The 20600-nt window shown below is 27.9% G+C and overlaps 1 protein-coding gene across 1 annotated transcript in view; it reads left to right on the top strand.

Moving 5' to 3' along the window:
* The first annotated feature begins 5589 nt into the window (after nucleotides 1–5589).
* Nucleotides 5590–20600, top strand: part of LOC135130904 (PDZ and LIM domain protein 3) — a 68938-nt gene continuing 53927 nt past the window's right edge. Inside the window, exon 1 of the mRNA XM_064058363.1 lies at nucleotides 5590–5695. Within this exon, the coding sequence (XP_063914433.1) occupies nucleotides 5630–5695 (66 nt within the window). The 5' untranslated portion in view covers nucleotides 5590–5629. The remainder of the gene's footprint in view (nucleotides 5696–20600) is intronic.

Here is a 20600-nt window from a genome sequence, read left to right as displayed (position 1 = left end):
AATCGGAACATTGAAAAATCGAAAAATTGTAAAAATAAATAACATAAAAACCGAAACCAAAAATTGCAAATCGAAAATTTGAAGAAATGAAAAATTTAAAATTCGAAAATTTGAGAATTAAAATTTGAAACGTCCTAAAGTTGGAAAATCGGAAAACTGAAAATTTAAAAATGAAAACTCGAAGAAATGCATTTCGTAAAATTGAAAAAAAATGAGTAATTGAAAAACTGAAGAAACGAATAACAGAAAAAATTGAAATTGAAAAAAATATGTATAAAATCGGAAGATGGAACAACGTAAAAATTGCAAAAATAAAGAATATAAAAAACCAAAAACAAAAATTTCAAGTCCAAAATTTGAAGAAATGAAAAATTAAGGAATCGAAAAATTCAGAAATTAAAAATTGAAAACACGCAAATTAATCGCAAAAGTGCAAAATCTAAAAATTGAAACAAAAAAAACCGAAAAATTGAAGAAACGAGAAAGTGAAAAAACTAAAATTGGAAACACACAGATTTATAAAATCGAAACATGGAGAAATCGAATAAGTGAAAAAACGAAGAAAATAAAAACCGAAATGAAATATGGCAAACCAAAAAATTGAAAATTCGAGAAACTCAAATCGAAAAATTGCAAAATCTAAAAATTGAAAAATTCAAAAATTGGAAAATTTGAAAACTGCTAAAAAACCAAACATTTTGTGGGCACTTTTGGTGTTTTTTGTCTTCTTTAGTCTGTTTTTGTCGTTTTGTTCGTTTTTCGTCTTTTTTGTTTTTCTTGTCACATTTTTTTAATGGCGTTTTACTAAAATATAAATAAGTTGGTATTAATATTTTCTGGCTTTTTCTATTGTATTTTTGTTGGGCTTCTTTGTAGCTTTTTTTTGATCAGTTTTTTCTCTTATTTTGTCGTTTTTGTTAATTTTTTGTTATTTTTGTTTTGTCAATTTTTGGTTACGTTTTTGTTGCTATATTTCTTGGTTTACACGTCGCGTTTTTTTTAATGACATTTTTACAATTTTTGGTTCTTTCGGTAGTATTTTTGTCGGACTTTTTTGTTTTATTAGTGACTTATTGGTCGCTTTTTACCTTTTTTTTTAATTTTGTTGCTTCCTTTTTCGTTTATTTATGTTTTTTTCACATTTAGTGGACATTTTTGCCTTCTTTAGCAGTATTTTGTTGTCCTTTTGTAGTTTTTTATCTTTTTTGTCGTCTTTATTGTTGCTTTTTTCACTTTTTTTCATCCTTGGTTTTTGTCATATTTTTGGCCCTTTTTAGTTGTCGCCTTTTTATTGTTGCTTTTTTAACTGCTGCTTTGTCTTTTTTTATCCTCTTGTCACATTCAACATTTAAAACTGAAAGAACGAAAATTTGAAACATCGAAAAACGAAAAATTGAAAAATTAACATTGGAAAATTGAAAAGGAAGCAAATGAAAATTCGAATATCCACAAAAATTGAAAATTCAATGAATCAGACTTATTCGAAAACACAAAAATCCGACGAATCGGAAAACCGAAATTTCCAAGATCTAAAAATAGAAAAATCCAAAAATCCAAAAATCGAAATATACTTAGAAAAAACTAAAAAATAGGGAAATCGAATTAAAAAAAATCAAAATTCGATTATTGAAAAATCGAAAACTATATAAAAAAATTGAAAAATGAAATAACTGAAGAATGAAAAAATTGTGAAACCGAAAAGTATACGAATGGAAAATTCGAAAAACTGACTAATGGGAAAATTAAAGAACCCGAAAGGTAAAAAAATTGAAACGTATAAAAACTGAAGAACCTAAAAACTTAAAAATTGAAGATTCAAAAAATCAAAAATCCATGAATTGAAAAAATTAACATTGGAAAATCGAAAAGGAAGCAAATTGAAAATTCGAAGATCGAAAAATCGAAAATTCAATGAATCAAATACATATTCGAAAATAAAAAATCCGAAGATGTAGAAATAAAAAAATCGAAGAATAGAAATATAGAAAAGATGAAATATCGAAAGTCAAAAAATTGAAAAATCGAAAATCCGAAAATGGAAAAATTGAAAAATCAATAGTCGAAATATCGAAAATCAGATGAAATATTCGCAAAATCTGAAACAGAAAAAACGAGAATTCAAAATATTGGAAAGATAAAAAATTTAAAAATGGAGCAATTCAAAAAACGGAAATCGAAAAATAGAAAAATTGAAAATTTTTGACTTTTTATTTTTTTAAGTTGAATTTTTTTCGCCTTTTCGTTTTGTATCACATTTGTTGGTTCTTTTTTCTCAGGAGTTTGCTATTGTCTATTTTTGTTGTTTTTTGCCTGCTTTTTTGTCGTCTTTTCTCTTTTTTGCTTTTCTTGTCTCATCTTTTTGTTGCAATTGTTCTATGTTCGTTTTTTTTAATATTCTTTGTAAATTCGTTTAACTCTTTCTTTTTATCCATTTTCCACAGACGTTTTTCGTTATTTTTGTTTTATGTCACAGTTTTGGGCTCTTTTTTTGTTGATGTCTTTTCTTCTTGCTTTCTGGGCTGCTTTTTTGTCTTTTCCCTCCTCTTTCCACTTTTTTTTCGTCTTTTAAATGAAAGAAACATGTAAGCAATGATAATTTTTGTTTTTTTTCTGTTGTATTTTAATCGGACTTTTTGTTGCATTTTTGTCTTGTTTGGTGCTTTATTAGTCGCTTTTTTGCCCTTAAGTGTGGGTATTTTTGTTTTTTTTTTATAGTACTTTCTGTTGTGTTTTTCTCTAGATTTGTTTATCTTTCGTTTTTTATCAATTTTTTGTTTTCTTTATCGTCTTTTTTATTGTTTTTATCACATTTTGTGGGCACTTGGTGTTTTTTGTATTTTTTAGTCTTTTTTGTCGTTTTGTTGTTTTTTCGTCTTTTTTCTTTTCTTGTCGCATTTTTTAAGGAGTTTTTCTAAAATACAAAAAATATCTTTTCTGTAGTGTTCTTGTTGACTTTTTGTCCATTTCTGGATTTTTTGATAGTTTGTTAGTCGCCTTGCGTGCCCCTTTTTTCGTCTTTTCTTGTCTTTCTTTTTTATTTGGGGTATTTTTGCCGATTTCTTTGACTCTGTTTTTTATTTCTTATGTAGATTACTTTGTTGGATTTTTCGTCGCTTTTTTCCTGCTGTCGTTAGTTTCTTTTTTGTCACTTTTTTGGCCTCTTTTTGGTCTTTTTTGATGTCTTGTCACTTTTTTCGTCTTTTTTGCTTTTCTTGTTATATTTTTTGACCGTTTCTAGAGTATTATGTATTATGGATTTTTATTTTCGATTTGTTTGTGTCTTTTTTTCGTCGCTCTTTAGTTGTTTCTTTGTTATTTTTGTGGCATTTTTTTGAGAGTGTTTTTCGTCAATTCGTTGACTTGTTGTTCTGTGACATTTTTCGCCTTTTCGTTTTTTATCACATTTGTTGGTTCTTTTTTGTCAGCTTTTTGTTATTGTCTGTTTTTGTTGTTTTTTCCCTTTTTTGCTTTTCTTGTCTGATCTTTTTTATTGTTTTCTTTTTGTTGCAATTGTTTTATGTTCGTTTTTTTTTTAATATTTTTTGTCGATTCGTTTAACTGTTTCTTTTTATCCATTTTCCATTGACGTTTTTCGTTGTTTTTCTTTTATGTCACAGTTTTTGGCTCGTTTTTGTCAATTTTTTGTTGATGTCTTTTCTTGTTGCTTTCGGGCTGCTTTTTTGACTTTTTCCTCGTCTTGCCACTTTTTTTTTGTCTTTTAAATGCAAAAAACATGTAAGCAAAGCTAATTTTTGCTTTTTTGTTGCTTTTTTGTCTTTTTTGGTGCTTTATTAGTCACTTTTTTGCCTTTATGTGGGCTTTTTGTTTTTTTTTTAGTACTTTCTGTTGCATTTTTCTCTAGATTTGTTTCTTTATCGTCTTTTTTATGGTTTTTATCACATTTTGTGGACACTTGGTGTTTTTTGTCTTGTTTAATCTTTTTTTGTAGTTTTGCTGTTTTTCGTCTTTTTTGTTTTTCTTGTCACATTTTTTTAATGGCGTTTTGCTAAAATATAAATAAGTTGGTATTAATATTTTCTGGCCTTTTCCATAGCTTTTTTGATCACTTTTTTGTCTTATGTTGTCGTCTTTGTTACTTTTTATTATTTTAGTTTTATGTCAAACTCGAGAAATCAAAAAGTCAAAAAGTAAAGAATGGAAACGAAAATTTGAAAAATCGAAGAATTGAAAAACTAAAGAATCGAGAAATTGAAAAGCAAACAAATTGAAAATTCGAATATCGAAAAATCGATAATTTGATTAATTAAATCAAACGAAAATTCCAAAAATGGCAAAAGCGAAAATTCGAAAAGTCGAAAAGCGAGAAATCGAAATTAAAAAAACTGATATTATAATAATGAAAAATCGAAATTTCGGAATATCGAAAAATCGAAAATTCGAAAAATTGAAAAAGCGAACAGTAAAAAAATTGAAAATTCGAATTTCAAAAAATGAACAAAACGAAAAACCGAAAATCGGAAAATTGGAAATTCTAATAATCGAAAGATGAAGTCGAAAAATAGAAAATTGAGTGATCTAAAATTCACATATACAGTTGAAATATTGAAAATCAAAAATCCTGTGAATTAAATGTTCGCGAAATCAAAAGTGGAAAAAATGTTATAAGTACAATTTTGAGTTTTACCCAAAAATCTGGACGTCTAGGGCAAAACTAACACGGATGCATGAAGCATGAAAAAGGGAAAATCGAACAAATTAAAAATTCGGATATCGCAAAATCTAAAAGTGGATTAACTAAATCAAACGAAAATTCGAAAAAAATGAATAATTGAGAAATCGAAGATCGGAAATAAATTCGAGAAATCGAAAATCAAATGACCTAACAATCGAAAAGTGGAAATATCGAAAAGCGGACACCAAAAATCGAAAATTCACTGAATCAAATGTTCGCGAAATCAAAAATAGAAAAATTCTTTCTAGAACGTTAAAGCGTTTGCAAGATTTCAGAGCATTCGGTTTTGCAGTTTCAATGTTAAATTGGAAAATGTTCAGTTTATACAATTTTGATTTTTCAACACGGATTCATAAACAACGTGTGCCGGAGTATCTCCTTTTTGATGATGATTAGCTAAATTTTGGTTGACGTTTTACCATCTACACGATAATCCTAATACACATATAAAATTTTACAACAATCGGTACAGTATTTTCGGAGATTAATTGTCTAATAAAAATCCGGACAGACGACAGACAGGCAGATACCTTTATATTAAATATATTATAGGCACTTATGTTTCTTTCAATATTTATGCATAACCACCATAAACGGTTTTAATAAATTTATAATTCCAACTCAATGGGTCTCAGTCCGTCTAAATGTTCCAGCTAAATTTTCCCCCATCCTAGCAACCCGTTTGCAGACTAGGACAACAACAACCCATCCTTGTTTCTTCCGGTTCCTTCCGCCTCCTAAACCTTCCTCTCTCTTCTTCAACGAAACCCGAGCATGCGATCTGCCAAACAGCTGTTCGCGACTCACCATCACAATAAAACCAACTAAATATAAAATGAGCGCCCAGATTCACTCCCCCACCAGCAAGAATGCGAATAATTGTTCCAAATATCAGGACAGTACATTGCCAGGCTCTCTTAGTGACATATAAAAACAATGTCGTTACAGCGACCGTCTTTTTGGCAATGGAAGCCCCGACCAAACGTGCCTAAGAAGAAAAAAGTGAGTCAGTCCGCTTTTGTGACTTTTTGATTTTTTCCTATTTTTCCAAAAGCCACCAACAGGTGGTTCGGACGCGTGGCGCACGCGCGACACGTGCTCGAAAACGAGGAGCAATGAAATCCGAAAATTTCGACTTTTCGTGTTTTTGGCTTTTTTCGACCAAACTACTGAATCGACACTGACCTCGATTTGGACGTCTATTGTTAATTCGGTTCGAAGATGTCTGCCAGTTTCTCGGATATTTTCGATTTTTTTGCTATAAATAAGCGCGGTGCTATGACATAACAGGAAGAGTGGATTGATTTTCGTTGGCACGTCGCTATCGAAAAGGCCGAAAAGTTCTAGAATTATTCTAGGCGATGGTTGAAAGTTTGGAAGAAGTGAATTGTCCTTGCATCTTTAATAATAAATTTCGATTCTTGTTTTCGCGACACGATGAATTTCTCGGAAACTTTAAGTAGTCTTTGTAGAAAGTGCCAAAGAAAAGTTTAACGGTAAAAAATCGGCGGCATTATCAAGGTGAGTGTTGATAAAATAGAGTCGTGGAAAAATAATAGTAAGCGGACACAAGCTGAGGAAAAATCTTAGCATGATGTATTCAACTGTAAATAAATTATTTATTAAATTAATGGGTGGTTTTCTATTAGTAATGAGTCATTAGCAATCTTACAGTTTTTCGTTTTTAATTTTTAAAATTTTTACGTTTCTGTATTTTCAGTTTTGCGATTTTTCAATTAATCTACGCATTTTTTTATTTTCCCAAAGTTTCTATCTTCCAGTTCTTCATTTCATCAATTTTTCGATTTTCAGGTTTTTGGATTTTTCAATTTTTGGATTTTTAAGTTGCGATTTTTTAGTAATTCGACTTTTCGATTTTTAAAGTTCTGGGTTTTTTCATTTCTCGACTTTTTACTCTTTGGATTTTCGATTTTTCGTTTTTTAAACGTTGCATTTTTCAATTTTTAGACTTCTCAGTTTTTCAAGTATTACATCATTTTAGGTATTTAGATTTCTCGAGTTTTCAGTTCTTCTATATTTCAATTTTTCAATTTTTGGATTTTTTAATTTGCCGTCTTGGTTTTTCGATTTTCAAATTTTTCGACCTTTCCATTTTTGGATTTCCTGATTTCTTAAGTTTTCGATTTCTCAGTCTTTTCAACATTGTCAGTTTTGGGAACTTTTCAATTTCTCCTTTTTTTTTAATTTTCGATTTTAAAAATTTTTGGTTCTTATAGCTAAAAGTCTTCCCAACCAGAATTTAAAAAAATTGGAAGATTGAAAAATCGGTTAACTGCAAAATCGAACCATCGAAAAATTGGAAAATCGAAAAATTGTAAAGCCCAAAAGTAAAAAATCGAAATACCGAGAAATCCGAAATTCGAAACATGGAAAAATTGAAAACTGAGACATCGAAAAATCGAAAAATCTAAATTCGATAAATCTAGAAATCAAAAAATTGAAAAATCGAAAGATTTTAAACAAATACATAAAAAAATACAAAAACATGTTTTCAGTTATTTCATTCGCCAAAGCTTCAAAAAGTATCTGTTTTCTTGTATCTGTATCTAGATACATTTCGAAAAAATCGAAAACAATCTGTATCTAGATACTTTTATCTTCCATATATCTATATCTGTATCTAGATACTTTTAAAAGTATCTGTCCCCAACACTGGTCATTAGCAACCTTACAGTTTTTCGTTTTTAATTTTTTAAATTTTTACGTTTCTGTATTTTCAGTTTTGCGATTTTTCAATTAATCTACGTTTTTTTTTCGATTTTCAGGATTTTGGATTTTTCAATTTTTGGATTTTTTAAGTTGCGATTTTTTGACACTGCTTTTTTGACTTTTAGATTTCTTAATTTTCTAATTTTCCAATTTTTGGATATTTTGGTTTTGGGATATTTTAGTAATTCGACTTTTCGATTTTTAAAGTTCTGGGTTTTTTCATTTCTCGACTTTTTACTTTTTGGATTTTCGATTTTTCGTTTTTTAAACGTTGCATTTTTCAATTTTTAGACTTCTCAGTTTTTCAACTATTACCTACATCATTTTAGGTATTTAGATTTCTCGAATTTTCAGTTCTTCTATAAGTATTTCAATTTTTCAATTTTTGGATTTTTTAATTTTGCCGTCTTGGTTTTTCGATTTTTAAAATTTTTCGACTTTTCGATTTTTGGATTTCCTGATTTCTTAAGTTTTCGATTTCTCAATCTTTTCAACATTGTCAGTTTTGGGAACTTTTCAATTTCTCCTTTTTTTTTAATTTTCGATTTTAAAAATTTTTGGTTCTTATAGCTAAAAGTCTTCCCAATCAGAATTTAAAAAAAATGGAAGATTGAAAAATCGGTTAACTGCAAAATCGAACCATCGAAAAATTGGAAAATCGAAAAATTGTAAAGCCCAAAAGTAAAAAATCGAAATACCGAGAAATCCGAAATTCGAAACATGGAAAAATTGAAAACTGAGACATCGAAAAATCGAAAAATCTAAATTTGATAAATCCAGAAATCAAAAAATTGAAAAATCGAAAGATTTTAAACAAATACCTTACATAAAAAAATACATAAACATGTTTTCAGTTATTTCATTCGCCAAAGCTTCAAAAAGTATCTGTTTTCTTGTATCTGTATCTAGATACATTTCGAAAAAATCGAAAACAATCTGTATCTAGATACTTTTAAAAGTATCTGTCCCCAACACTGGTTATTAGCAACCTTACAGTTTTTCGTTTTTAATTTTAAAAATTTTTACGTTTCTGTATTTTCAGTTCTGCGATTTTTCAATTAATCTACGTATTTTTTTATTTTCCCAAAGTTTCTATCTTCCAGTTCTTCATTTCATCAATTTTTCGATTTTCAGGCTTTTTGATTTTTCAATTTTTGGATTTTTTAAGTTGCGATTTTTTGACACTGCTTTTTTGATTTTTAGATTTCTCAATTTTCTAATTTTCCAATTTTTGGATATTTTAGTTTTGGGATTTTTTAGTAATTCGACTTTTCGATTTTTAAAGTTCTGGGTTTTTTCATTTCTCAACTTTTTACTTTTTGGATTTTCGATTTTTCGTTTTTTAAACGTTGCATTTTTCAATTTTTAGACTTCTCAGTTTTTCAACTGTTACATCATTTTAGGTATTTAGATTTCTCGAGTTTTCAGTTATTCTATATTTCAATTTTTCAATTTTTGGATTTTTTAATTTGCCGTCCTGGTTTTTCGATTTTCAAATTTTTCGACCTTTCCATTTTTGGATTTCCTGATTTCTTAAGTTTTCGATTTCTCAATTTTTTCAACATTGTCAGTTTTGGGAACTTTTCAATTTCTCCTTTTTTTTAATTTTCGATTTTAAAAATTTTTGGTTCTTATAGCTAAAAGTCTTTCCAATCAGAATTTAAAAAAATTGGAAGATTGAAAAATCGGTTAACTGCAAAATCGAACCATCGAAAAATTAGAAAATCGAAAAATTGTAAAGCCCAAAAGTAAAAAATCGAAATACCGAGAAATCCAAAATTCGAAACATGGAAAAATTCAAAAACTCAGACATCAAAAAATCGAAAAATCTAAATTCGATAAATCCAGAAATCAAAAAATTGAAAAATCGAAAAATTTTAAACAAGAAAAATTGGAAAATCGAAAATGTAAAAATTCGGAAAACTAAAAAATTAAAATAAACAAAAATTGAAAACTCGAGAAATCCAAAAACTTAAATATTTAAAAATTAAAACATTGAAAAGTTGAAAAATCGAAGTATAAAACAGACGAAAAATCGAAAACTAAAGTTCAACGAAAAATTGAAAATCCAAAAAGTAAAAAATTGAGAAACTAAAAAATCCAGTAGTCCAAAAATCGAAAGTCGAAAAATCGAAATATTGAAAAATCTCAAACCTGAAAGAAATGTCCAAAAAGTTGAGAATTTAAAAAATTGGAAAATTGAGACATCGAAAAATTAAAAAAAGTAAAGTCGAAAAATCGAAACATCGAAAAATTCAAAAACTGAGACATCGAGAAATCGAAAAATCTGAATACGATAATCGAGAAATTAAAAAAATTTAAAATCGAAAATTTAAAAATTCGGAAAATTGAAAAGTTAAAATACACAGAAGAACCGATGATTATTCGAGAAATCGAAAAATCTAGAAGTTTAGAAATTGAAAAATTAAAATATCAAAAATTTGAAAAATTGGGAAATCGAAATATAAAACAGTCGAAATATTGAAAAATCCCAAATCTAAAAGAAATATCCAAAAATTGAGAAATTAAAAAATTGCAAAATTGAGAAATCGAAAACCAAAAAAGCAAAGTCGAAAAATCGAAAAATCGAAAAATAGAAGAATTGAAGAACTGAAGAATTGAAATTTTGAGAAGTCGAGAAATGGGGAAATCGAAAGAAGTCGGAAAACTGAATATTTAGCAACGTCAAAATTTGAAAAATTATACTGAAGAACTGAAAATCAAAAAATCGGAAAATGTAAAATTTGAAATTTTGAGACAGATAATTAAAATGTCCCAAATTGAAAAATCGAGAAATTGAAACATCAAAACATAAAAATTCGAAAATCTAAAATTTAAAAACCGAAAAGCTGAAAAATCGAGAAATCGAAACCTCAGAATTTAAAAAAATTGGAAGATTGAAAAATCGAACCACCGAAAAGCTCAAAAGTAAAAAATCGAAAAACCGAGAAACCCAAAATTCGAAACATGGAAAAATTCAAAAACTGAGACATCGAAAAATTTTAAACAAGAAAAATTGGAAAATCGAGAAATCAAAATATTCAGTAGTCCAAAAATCGAAAATCGATAAATCGAAAACCTGAGAAATTAAAAAATTGAAGAAGTGAAGAAGTAAAAAATTGTAACTTTGAGAAGTCGAGAAATGGGAAAGTAAAAAAAATTGAAAAATCGAAATATTCAAAAATCGTAAAATTGAAAAGGACACTATGCCACTTTTTAACATTTAAATAACTATTATATTCACAAAATTGTAAGATGAGATCATCAATTCCTGGGGGACATGAACGGATAAATTTTGACTAACGATTTAACATGCTTCCAATGACTAGAAATTGGAAAATATTGTTGATTTTTTTTCCAAAAATCTTGACGCCGAAGGGAAAACTCAACACGGATTCATAAACCGTAAACGGAGGATATAAAATTTAAGTTGCATCTATTATTGTAAACCCACACCCACATCCGCTTTTGTGTTTTATTGGCTTATTTTATTTACCGCTAGATGAAGACTGAATTTTAATTTGTCAGATGATCCAATTTTCTATTAAAAAAAAAACATTCCATCATACAATGTATGGAAAATAAATAATTACCAAAATGTAAAAATTAATACAAAATGGAACACAAGGTTTCTAAAACATAAAAATAACTGCATTTTACCGAAAAAAATCGACTGCATTTGTTAGTATCTATCAAAAACAATTAAAGAATTAATTCTTAGTTAAACAAAAAAAAAACAGGTACATGTCAAAATTGAGTGAAACATGTGAGATGAAAAATAATCACTGAACGCTTAGAGTCTACATTTGCCTGAGCGCGTTCCGGTCTGTGGATCAAACAAGTTCTCAGGCGACATTATACCCAGAAGATTTATCGTCATCAGTAATAGTAACTCTGTTCCTGCTATTAAGAATACAATTTGCAATTTCACTTACATTGTTCTTACTGTATTCCTTAGGGCGTAAAGTACCATTTTATTCCCCCTTGGGAGAAAAATAATTAATACGGGATAGGCAAAGTGAATCTCGAAAGTCATTTTGTCTCTCCGACACAGTGATGATCAAAAAATTTTTCTCACCGTAGCGGAAAAGTTTATTTAATTTTGTGGGTCGCCTTTTCAAAAATAACATAAATATCGGCGCGTTTTATCGCCGCCTGTTTTTTGATGTAAATCCGCAATAAATGAAGATGCCACGGTTCTGTTTTTTCAGCGATTTTGCCTCGCATACCGGTTATAAATAGCGTTAATGTCGAGGAGGCAACATACAATCATTGTTTATGTTGGGCGAAGCAATTTCATACGGGCGTAACGTCGTTTCGTTTGTGTGTGTCATTTGTAACTATTTAAAGGCCGATGAAACACTGAGGGCCCGGTGATATCATTTAATGGAGGAATTAGTGCATCGTGCCACGCTTTTTTTATTTTAGATCATTTTATTTTATTTTATTTTATTTTATTTTATTTTATTTTATTTTTTTGGAATGGTTGCTAGACCTAGGGACGGAGCCTAATTGCAAAATCCACATTTCCTTACAAAAGTTTACCATTTTAAACGTGTTTAGAGTTTCTAAGAATAAAAAAATCATTACAATTGAGATGGGGTGGGTGGGGGGGTTAATATTTTGCCTTTTTTTCTTAATATACATAAAATTCTTTGAACAACACGATACTCAAAAACATGTTCTTAATTTCTTGTAAAGAAATAAGTATTTTGCAGTTAAGCTCCGCCCTCTTGGTTCACTGCGAATAAAAAAATCATCACAATTCAGGCAGGGTGGGTGGGCGGGCTTACATTTTGTCTTTTTGTTTCAATATGTGTAGACTTCTTTTCACTACACGAAACTTAAAACATGTTTAAAATTGAAAATTTGTCCAAGGAAATATCGATTTTGGAATTAGGCTGCGCTCCATAATTGCAAAATCCATATTTCCTTGCAACAGTGTACCATTTTAACCATGTTTTAAGTTTCTTGTTGTGAAAAGATGGCTATGTATATTAAGAAAAAAGACAAAATATAACAATATTGCTACTGTAAAGGCATCGATTCTGACATCGAAAATATGGTTAAAAGATGTCAAGCTTGTTGCGATGTTAAGAAAAATCCTACAAAGGCATCGATTCATCAATGGGAAATACCAGAAAAGAGATGCGAAGGCCATTATATATATTAATCAAGTTACAATGTAAAAAACAAAAAGATAGATATTATTATTATTATGTTTAGAATAATTTTCAATAATGACATTTCAATGAAATAAAGAATAATATAAAAAATATCTAAACTGTTAAATACATAACAAAATGTGTGACAGTTTTTTGCGTTTGTCTCAAAACATAGTGTGAGGAAGTTAACGGGTTTGATTCTTGATGCCTCAACTTTGGTGAATGTTCAGTGAGTAGACTAAATTTTGTTCACTGACTTTTTCTACAGTTTACGATTTCTGGTTTTTTCTTGGGCCATTCTCAAGACATTCCCATATTTTGGAAGCAAGTTATACTACAAAAAAGTGTCGCATAATTATTTACGACACCCCGATGATGATGATTCATCCGCTAAAGAAACGCCTGGAAACGGAAGTCGCGAATGGGGATTCCGGAGAAGTCCAGAAGCGGTGACGTAGGCGTTTCGAGAAGGGCCGCATACTGTTTACATATGTTACGTCGAGTCCAGCGCCGAAATTATTTTGTACATAATCGCTCTAGTAGTTATTTGTCATGCATATTCGAGTTAGTAAGAAATAAAATTGTTGAGTTTTAACCTACGCCGCTTTTATTCGCCCGCTCATCGTAACAGTATCATTAGCTTTGGACAATCGCTTCCCTGTTGATGCCATATACCTACTAGTGATTGGAATAATTACTTTTCAAAAGTAAATCATTACTTATCGAGCCCGTCTATTAGTTTATTCGCCTAAATGTATTATTAATACAGTTTTCAAATTACACCAAAATTGAAAAATCGACAACTTAATAATTGAAAAATTAAAATACCTATTGAAAAATTGCAAAACCGAGAAATCGAAATATCAAAAAATGAAAAAATTGAAGAACCGAAACATTGCAAAATCTCACAACTGAAATACTGAAAAACTGAAAAATGGAAGGAAAATTGAAAAATCGAAAAAGTGAAAAAATTCAAAACTGAAATCATGAAAAACTGAAAAATGGAAAGAAAATTGAAGAATCGGAAAAGTGAAAAAATACAAAACTGAAACATTGAAAAATCCAGAAATCGAAAAATTGAAAAATCACAATTGAAGAAAGAATTGAAAAATCAAGAAATAGAGAAATGGGAAAATCAAAAAATCAGTTAATCGAAAAATTGAAAAATCGAAAAAATTTAGAAACGTCAAAAATTGAAAACTGAAACATAAAAAAAATTAAAAATCGTAAAACTGAAATATCGTGAAGTTAATAAATTGAAAAAAAAAAAATCGTACCAAAAACTAAAAATTAAAAAAATCGAGAAATTGAACAATCAAAAAATCAAAACATTGAAATCCCAGTAAGTTGATAAATAGGAAAATTTAAAAAACAAAAATTTTAAAAATCCAAGAATTGAACAACAAAAAATATCTAAGCCTGAAAACTCAGAAAATTGAATGATCGAGAACAAAAAATGTAAAATTTAAAAATTCGACAAATTGAAAAATCATGGAACTGAAAAATCGAAAAGTCGAGATAGTGAGAAATCTAAAAACCTAAAACTTTAAAAACTATAAAATATCGAAAAATTTAAAAACCGAGAAAACACAATATCAAAAATTTGAAAAATTGAAGAAACGAAATATTGCAAAATTCCAAAGCTGAAATATTGAAAAACCTAAAAATGGAAGGAAAATTAAAGAATCGAAACAGTGAAAAAATCCCAAACTGAAACATTGAAAAATTGAGAAATGGAAAAATGGGAAAATAAAAAAAATCGGTCTAAAGAGTTTAGACAGTACTTCCCTCGCTATCGGAAACGTGACGACTGTATGCCTATTATGTTTTTTTTTCACATTAGATTTCAAAGCATTCGGTTTTGTAGTTCCTGATTAAATCAATAAAATAAATTTGCGTATTCATTAAATTTTTTGAGCCCCCTGTATATCTGAATTCAAAAAAATATGAATGGAATGATAAATTACAAGAAGAGACTCATCATATTTTGTAAACTTTAAGGATTTGTAAAAAGTGATGTTTTATCCATGTGCGAATTTTCAAGCGATTCTATGATGGTTATGACTCAAAAAACTTGAAAAGAAAACATACAATGGTGCTTTTTTTACGATATTTCTCAGCCATATTTTTTTAGTTGATTGAACTGGTCTCTGCGCTCTAGAATATGAAAAAAGCTGCAGTTTGATGTATGATGCAACTATATTAATATCATTTTTTCATACAAAAAAACAAAAAAAAATGTTATACCTCGTCTAGCGAGTCCCCTTAACCCTTTCGAGGCGGCACTTGACTCGAGAAACCAGACGTCATTTCAATCATGAGTCACCCTAAATAAATTAAAGAAAATTATTAATTTTTGTTATTGTGCAATCAAAAAAGTGAAACCTTAATAGTGATAATAGTGAACACAAATAAAACATTTTGTAGATAACATTGATAAACACAAATAACAGACTCTAAATAAAATAAAGAATGAAAAACGAACACAAACAAGTTTTTATAGTACTATAAATAAACACAAAACAATATTCTTGACAAAAACAATAAATAACGAACTAAAATACTTAAAAAAAGTATGGATAAACAAACACACAACAAACCCGACATCGCAATCACCGCACATACATGTACCTATCTACTTTCTCCACTTTTTTTGGACCCAAATCAGTGTTGGGGACAGGTACTTTTAAAAATATCTAGATACAAATATAGATACCTATATGGAAGATAAAAGTATCTAGACTCTGATTGTTTTCGATTTTTTCGAAATGTATCTAGATACAGATACAAGAAAACAGATACTTTTTGAAGCTTTGGCGAATAAAATGACTGAAAACATGTTTATGTATTTTTTTATGTATTGCTTAATGAATTTTTTAAAATTAACAACATTTCGAACATCGAAAAATTGAAAAACTCATTAACATTCAAAACATCGAAACATCCGAATCTCGATCAATCGACATTTCAAAAAATTGAAAATAAAAAATTCAAAAATTCGGAAAATTGAAAAGTCGAAGAATCTAAATATCGAAAATTCTCAAAACAGAAAAAAATGTCCAAAAACTGAAAAATTAAAAAATTGGAAAACGGAAAAATCGAAAAACCAATAAAGCAAAGTCGAAAAATCGAAAAATCGAAGAATCGAAAACTGAAAAATCGAAACTTTGAGAAATAGGAAAATCAAAAATAGATTAATTTAAAAATCGAAAAACTGAAATTCGACAAAGCGAGAAACCGAAACTCCAGAATTTAAAAAATTGAAAAATTGAAAAATCGGATAACTGAAAAATCGAAACATCGAAAAATTGGAAAATTTAAAAATTGGAAAGATGAAATTAAGTAAAAAATCGAAAAACCGAGAAATTCGAAAACTGAGACATCGGGAAATCGAAAAATCAGAGGATCGAGGAATCGAGGAGTCAAAAGCAGAGAAGAAAACATCTGAATTCGATAAATCTCCAATCAAAAAATCTGAAAAGTTGAAAAATTGAAAAGTTCAAAAATTAAAAAATCGAAAGTTTAAAAAATGAAAAATTGAAACTCCAAAAAGTCGAGAAATAGAACTTGAAAAATCGAAAAGTCGAAAAACTGCAAACTTAAAAAATGGAATAACTGAAGAACTGAAAGATCGAAACTTTGGGGAGACGAGAAATGGAAAAATCAAAAAATACATTCAATAAAAAATCGGAAAATTGAAAATTCAGATACGTAAAAATTTGAAAAATTAAAAAACACCGAAGAACTGAAAAATTGAAAAATTGAAAAATCTAACATTTAAAACATTGAAAAACTGAAATATCAACAAATCGAGAAATCGAAATTCGAAAATTTAAAAATTTGGAAAATTGAAAAATTGGATAATTAAAAATCGTAACAGACCAAAATCAAAAAATCGAAAATTTAAAAATGCGGAAAATTGAAAAATTAAAACACCGAAAAGTTGAAAAATTGGGAAATCGAAATACGAGTATAAAACAGTCGAAAAATTGACAAATCCAAAGTTTAAAAAACGAAAAACTGGAGATCCAAAAAATAGAAAATCGAAAAATCGAAAAACTGAAATACACAGATATATAAAAATTTCAAAACTGAAAGAAATATCCAAAAATTGACAAATTAAAAGAATTGAAAATTGAGATATCGAAAAATCGAAAAATCGAAACTTTGAGAAGTCGATTAATTGAAAAATCGGAAAACTGAAAATTTAGCAACGTCAAAATTTGAAAAATTGAAAATTTAAAACATTGGACAATTAAAAAATCGCAAAATTGAAGAATAGAGAAAAAATGAAAAATTACCAAAACGAGAAATCGAAACTCCGAAATTTAAAAAATTGAAAAACTGAAAATCGAAACATCGAAAAATTGGAAAATCGAAAATTCTAAAAAAGAAAAATTGAATAAACTAAAGTTTAACGAAAAATTGAAAATTCTAAAAGTAATAAATCGAGAAATCAAAAAAAATTGGGGGTCCAAAAATCGGAAAGTCGAAAAATCGAAATATTGAAAAATCCCAAAACTGGAAGAAATATCCAAAAAATTGAGAAATTAAAAAAATGCAAAATTGAGAAATCGAAAAACTGAAAAAGCAAAGTTGAAAAATCGTAAGCTTAAAAAATCGAAAAATTAAAAAATCAAAAAACTGTGAAATCGAAGATTTGAAGACTTGAAGAAGTGAAAAATCTAAACTTTGGGAAGTCGAGAAATGGGAAAATCAACAAATAGATTAATTGGAAAATCGGACAAATAAAAAAACAGAAACGTAAAAATTTGAAAAATTAAAAAATACTGAAGAACTGAAAAATAGAAAAATCTTAATATCTAAAATTTAAAATATTGAAAAACTAAAAAATCCACAAATCGAAACTCGAGAATTTGTAAACTTGGAAAATTGAAAAATCGGATAATTTAAAAATCGAAACATCGAAAAACCGAAAAAACGACAAAATGAAAAATTGAAACATCGAAAAATTCAAAAACTGAGACATCGGGGAATCGAAAAATCAAAAAATCATGAAATCGAGGAGTCAAAAATTCGAGAAGTCGAAAAATCGAAAAATTGAAAAATAGACTGAATAACAAAAAAATTGAAATATCGAAAATTTAAAATTCGAAAAATTGAAAAACTGAAACATAGAAGAACTGAAAACTCGAGAAAACGAAAAATCGAAAAATCTAGAATTTTCAAAATTGCAAAAATGAAAATATCGAAAAATTGAAAAATTGAGAAATCGAAATATAAAATAGTCGTAAAATTAAAAATCGAAAAGTCGACGAATCGAAATATTAAAAATTCTAAAACTGAAAGAAAAATCCAAAAATTGAGAAACTAAAAAATTGGAAAATTGAGAAATCGAAAAATCGAAGAATTGAAGAATTGAGCAATCGAAGCTTTGAGAAGTCAAGAAATGGGAAAATCAAAAATAGATTAATTGAAAAATCGAAAAACTGAAGATTTAGCAACGTCAAAATATGAAAAATTTAAAAAATAGAAATAATACTGAATTACTGAAAAATCAAAAAATCGAGAAAAACAAAAAAAAATTATAACATTGAACAATATCGCAAAAACATCAAAAAATAAAAAAAATCCAAAATCTAAAATTTAAAAATCGAAAAACCGGAAAATCGACAAATCGAGCAACCGAAACTCCAGAATTTAAAAAATTGAAAAATTGAAAATCGGATAACTGAAAACTGAAACATCGAAAAATTGGAAAATCGGAAAATCGAAAAGACCAAAAGTTAAAAACTGAAAAATTGATAAATCGAGAAACTGAACAATCAAAACGTGGAAACATCTCAATTCGATAAATCGACAAAGCAAAAAATTGAAAAATTGAGAAATCGAAATATAAAATAGTCGTAAAATTAAAAATTGAAAAGTCGACGAATCGAAATATTAAAAATTCTAAAACTGAAAGAAAAATCCAAAAATTGAGAAACTAAAAATTGGAAAATTGAGAAATCGAAAAATCGAAGAATTGAAGAATTGAGCAATCGAAGCTTTGAGAAGTCAAGAAATGGGAAAATCAAAAATAGATTAATTGAGAAATCGAAAAACTGAAGATTTAGCAACGTCAAAATATGAAAAATTGAAAAATAGAAATAATACTGAATTACTGAAAAATAAAAAAATCGAGAAAAACAAAAAAAAATTATAACATTGAACAATATCGCAAAAACATCAAAAAATAAAAAAAAAATCCAAAACCTAAAATTTAAAAATCGAAAAACCGGAAAATCGACAAATCGAGCAACCGAAACTCCAGAATTTAAAAAATTGAAAAATTGAAAATCGGATAACAGAAAATTGAAACATCCAAAAATTGGAAAATCGTAAAATAGATAAAACCAAAAGTTAAAAGCTGACAAATCGAGAAACTGAACAATCAAAAGATCGAAACATCTGAATTCGATAAATCGATAAATCAAAAAATTGAAAAATCGAAAAATTGAAAAATCGAAAAATTGAAAAATCGAAATTTAACGGAAAATTGAAACTCCAAAAAGTAAAAAATCGAGAAATCAAAAAAAAATCGAGGGGTCCAAAAATCGAAAAATGGAAAATCGAAATATCGAAAAATCCCAAAACTGGAACAAATATCCAAAAAATTGAGAAACTAAAAAATTGGAAAATTGAGAAAAAGAAAAACTAAAAAGCAAAGTTCAAAAATCGTAAGCTTGAAAAATCGAAAAATTGAAAACTCAAAAACCTCAAAAATCGAAGATTTGAAGACTTGAAGAAGTGAAAAATCGAAACTTTGGGAAGTCGAGAAATGGGAAAATCAACAAATAGATTAATTGAAAAATCGGACAACTGAAAATTCAGAAACATAAAAATTTGAAAAATTAAAAAACACTGAAGAACTGAAAAATAGAAAAATCTTAAAATGTACAATTGACTACATTGAAAAACTAAAAAATCCACAAATCGAGAAATCGAAACTCGAGAATTTAAAAACTTGGAAAATTGACAAATCGGATAATTCAAAAATCGAAACATTGAAAAACCGAAAAAGCGACAAATCGAAAAATTCAAAAACTGAGACATCGGGAAATCGAAAAATCAAAAAATATGAAATCGAGGAGTCAAAAATTCGAGAAGTCGAAAAATCGAAAAATTGAGAAACCGAAATAGGCCAAAACTGAAAAGTCGAACAATCAAAAATGGAAAAATCGATAAATCGAGGTACTGAACAATAAAAAAATTGAAAAATCGAAAATTTAAAATTCATAAAATTGAAAAATTAAAATATAGAAGAACCGAAAACTCGAGTAATCGAGAAATCTAGAATTTTAAAAACTGAAAAATTAAAATATCGAAAAGTTGAAAAATTGACAAATCGAAATATGAAATAGTGGCAAAAATTGAAAAATCTAAAGTTTGAAAAACAAAAAACTGAAAATCCGAAAAATTAAAATCGAACAATCGATATATTAAATAAATTCTAAAACTGAAAGAAATATTTAAAAATTGAGAAACCAAAAAATTGGAAAATTGAGAAATCGAAAAACTGAAAATTTAGCAACGTCAAAATATGAAAAATTGAAAAATAGAAATAATACTGGATCACTGCAAAATCAAAAAATGGGGAAATCGACAAATCGAGCAACCGAAACTCCAGAATTTAAAACCTGAAAAATCGAAGATTTGAAGATTTGAAGAAGTGAAAAATCGAAACTTTGGGAAGTCGAGAAATGGGAAAATTAAAAAATAGATTCATTGAAAAATCGGACAACTGAAAATTCAGAAACCTAAAAATTAGAAAAATTAAAAAATACTGAAGAACTGAAAAACAGAAAAATCTTAAAATCTAAAATCTTAAAACATTGGAACACTAAAAACTCCTCAAATCGAGAAATCGAAACTCGAAAATTTAAAAACTTGGGAAAATTGAAAAATCAGATAATTCAAAAATCGAAACATCGAAAAACCGAAAAAACGACAAATCGAAAAATTCAAAAACTGAGACATCGGGAAATTGGAAAATCAAAAAATCATGAAAT

The sequence above is a fragment of the Zophobas morio genome, unplaced genomic scaffold (genome assembly GCF_036711695.1).
Source record: "Zophobas morio isolate AGI-343-1 ecotype UQ-CSIRO unplaced genomic scaffold, CSIRO_AGI_Zmor_V1 ptg000018l, whole genome shotgun sequence".
NCBI lineage: Eukaryota > Metazoa > Arthropoda > Insecta > Coleoptera > Tenebrionidae > Zophobas > Zophobas morio.
The sequence above is the reverse complement of the archived record's forward strand: the minus strand, read 5'-3'. Positions and strand labels throughout refer to the sequence as shown.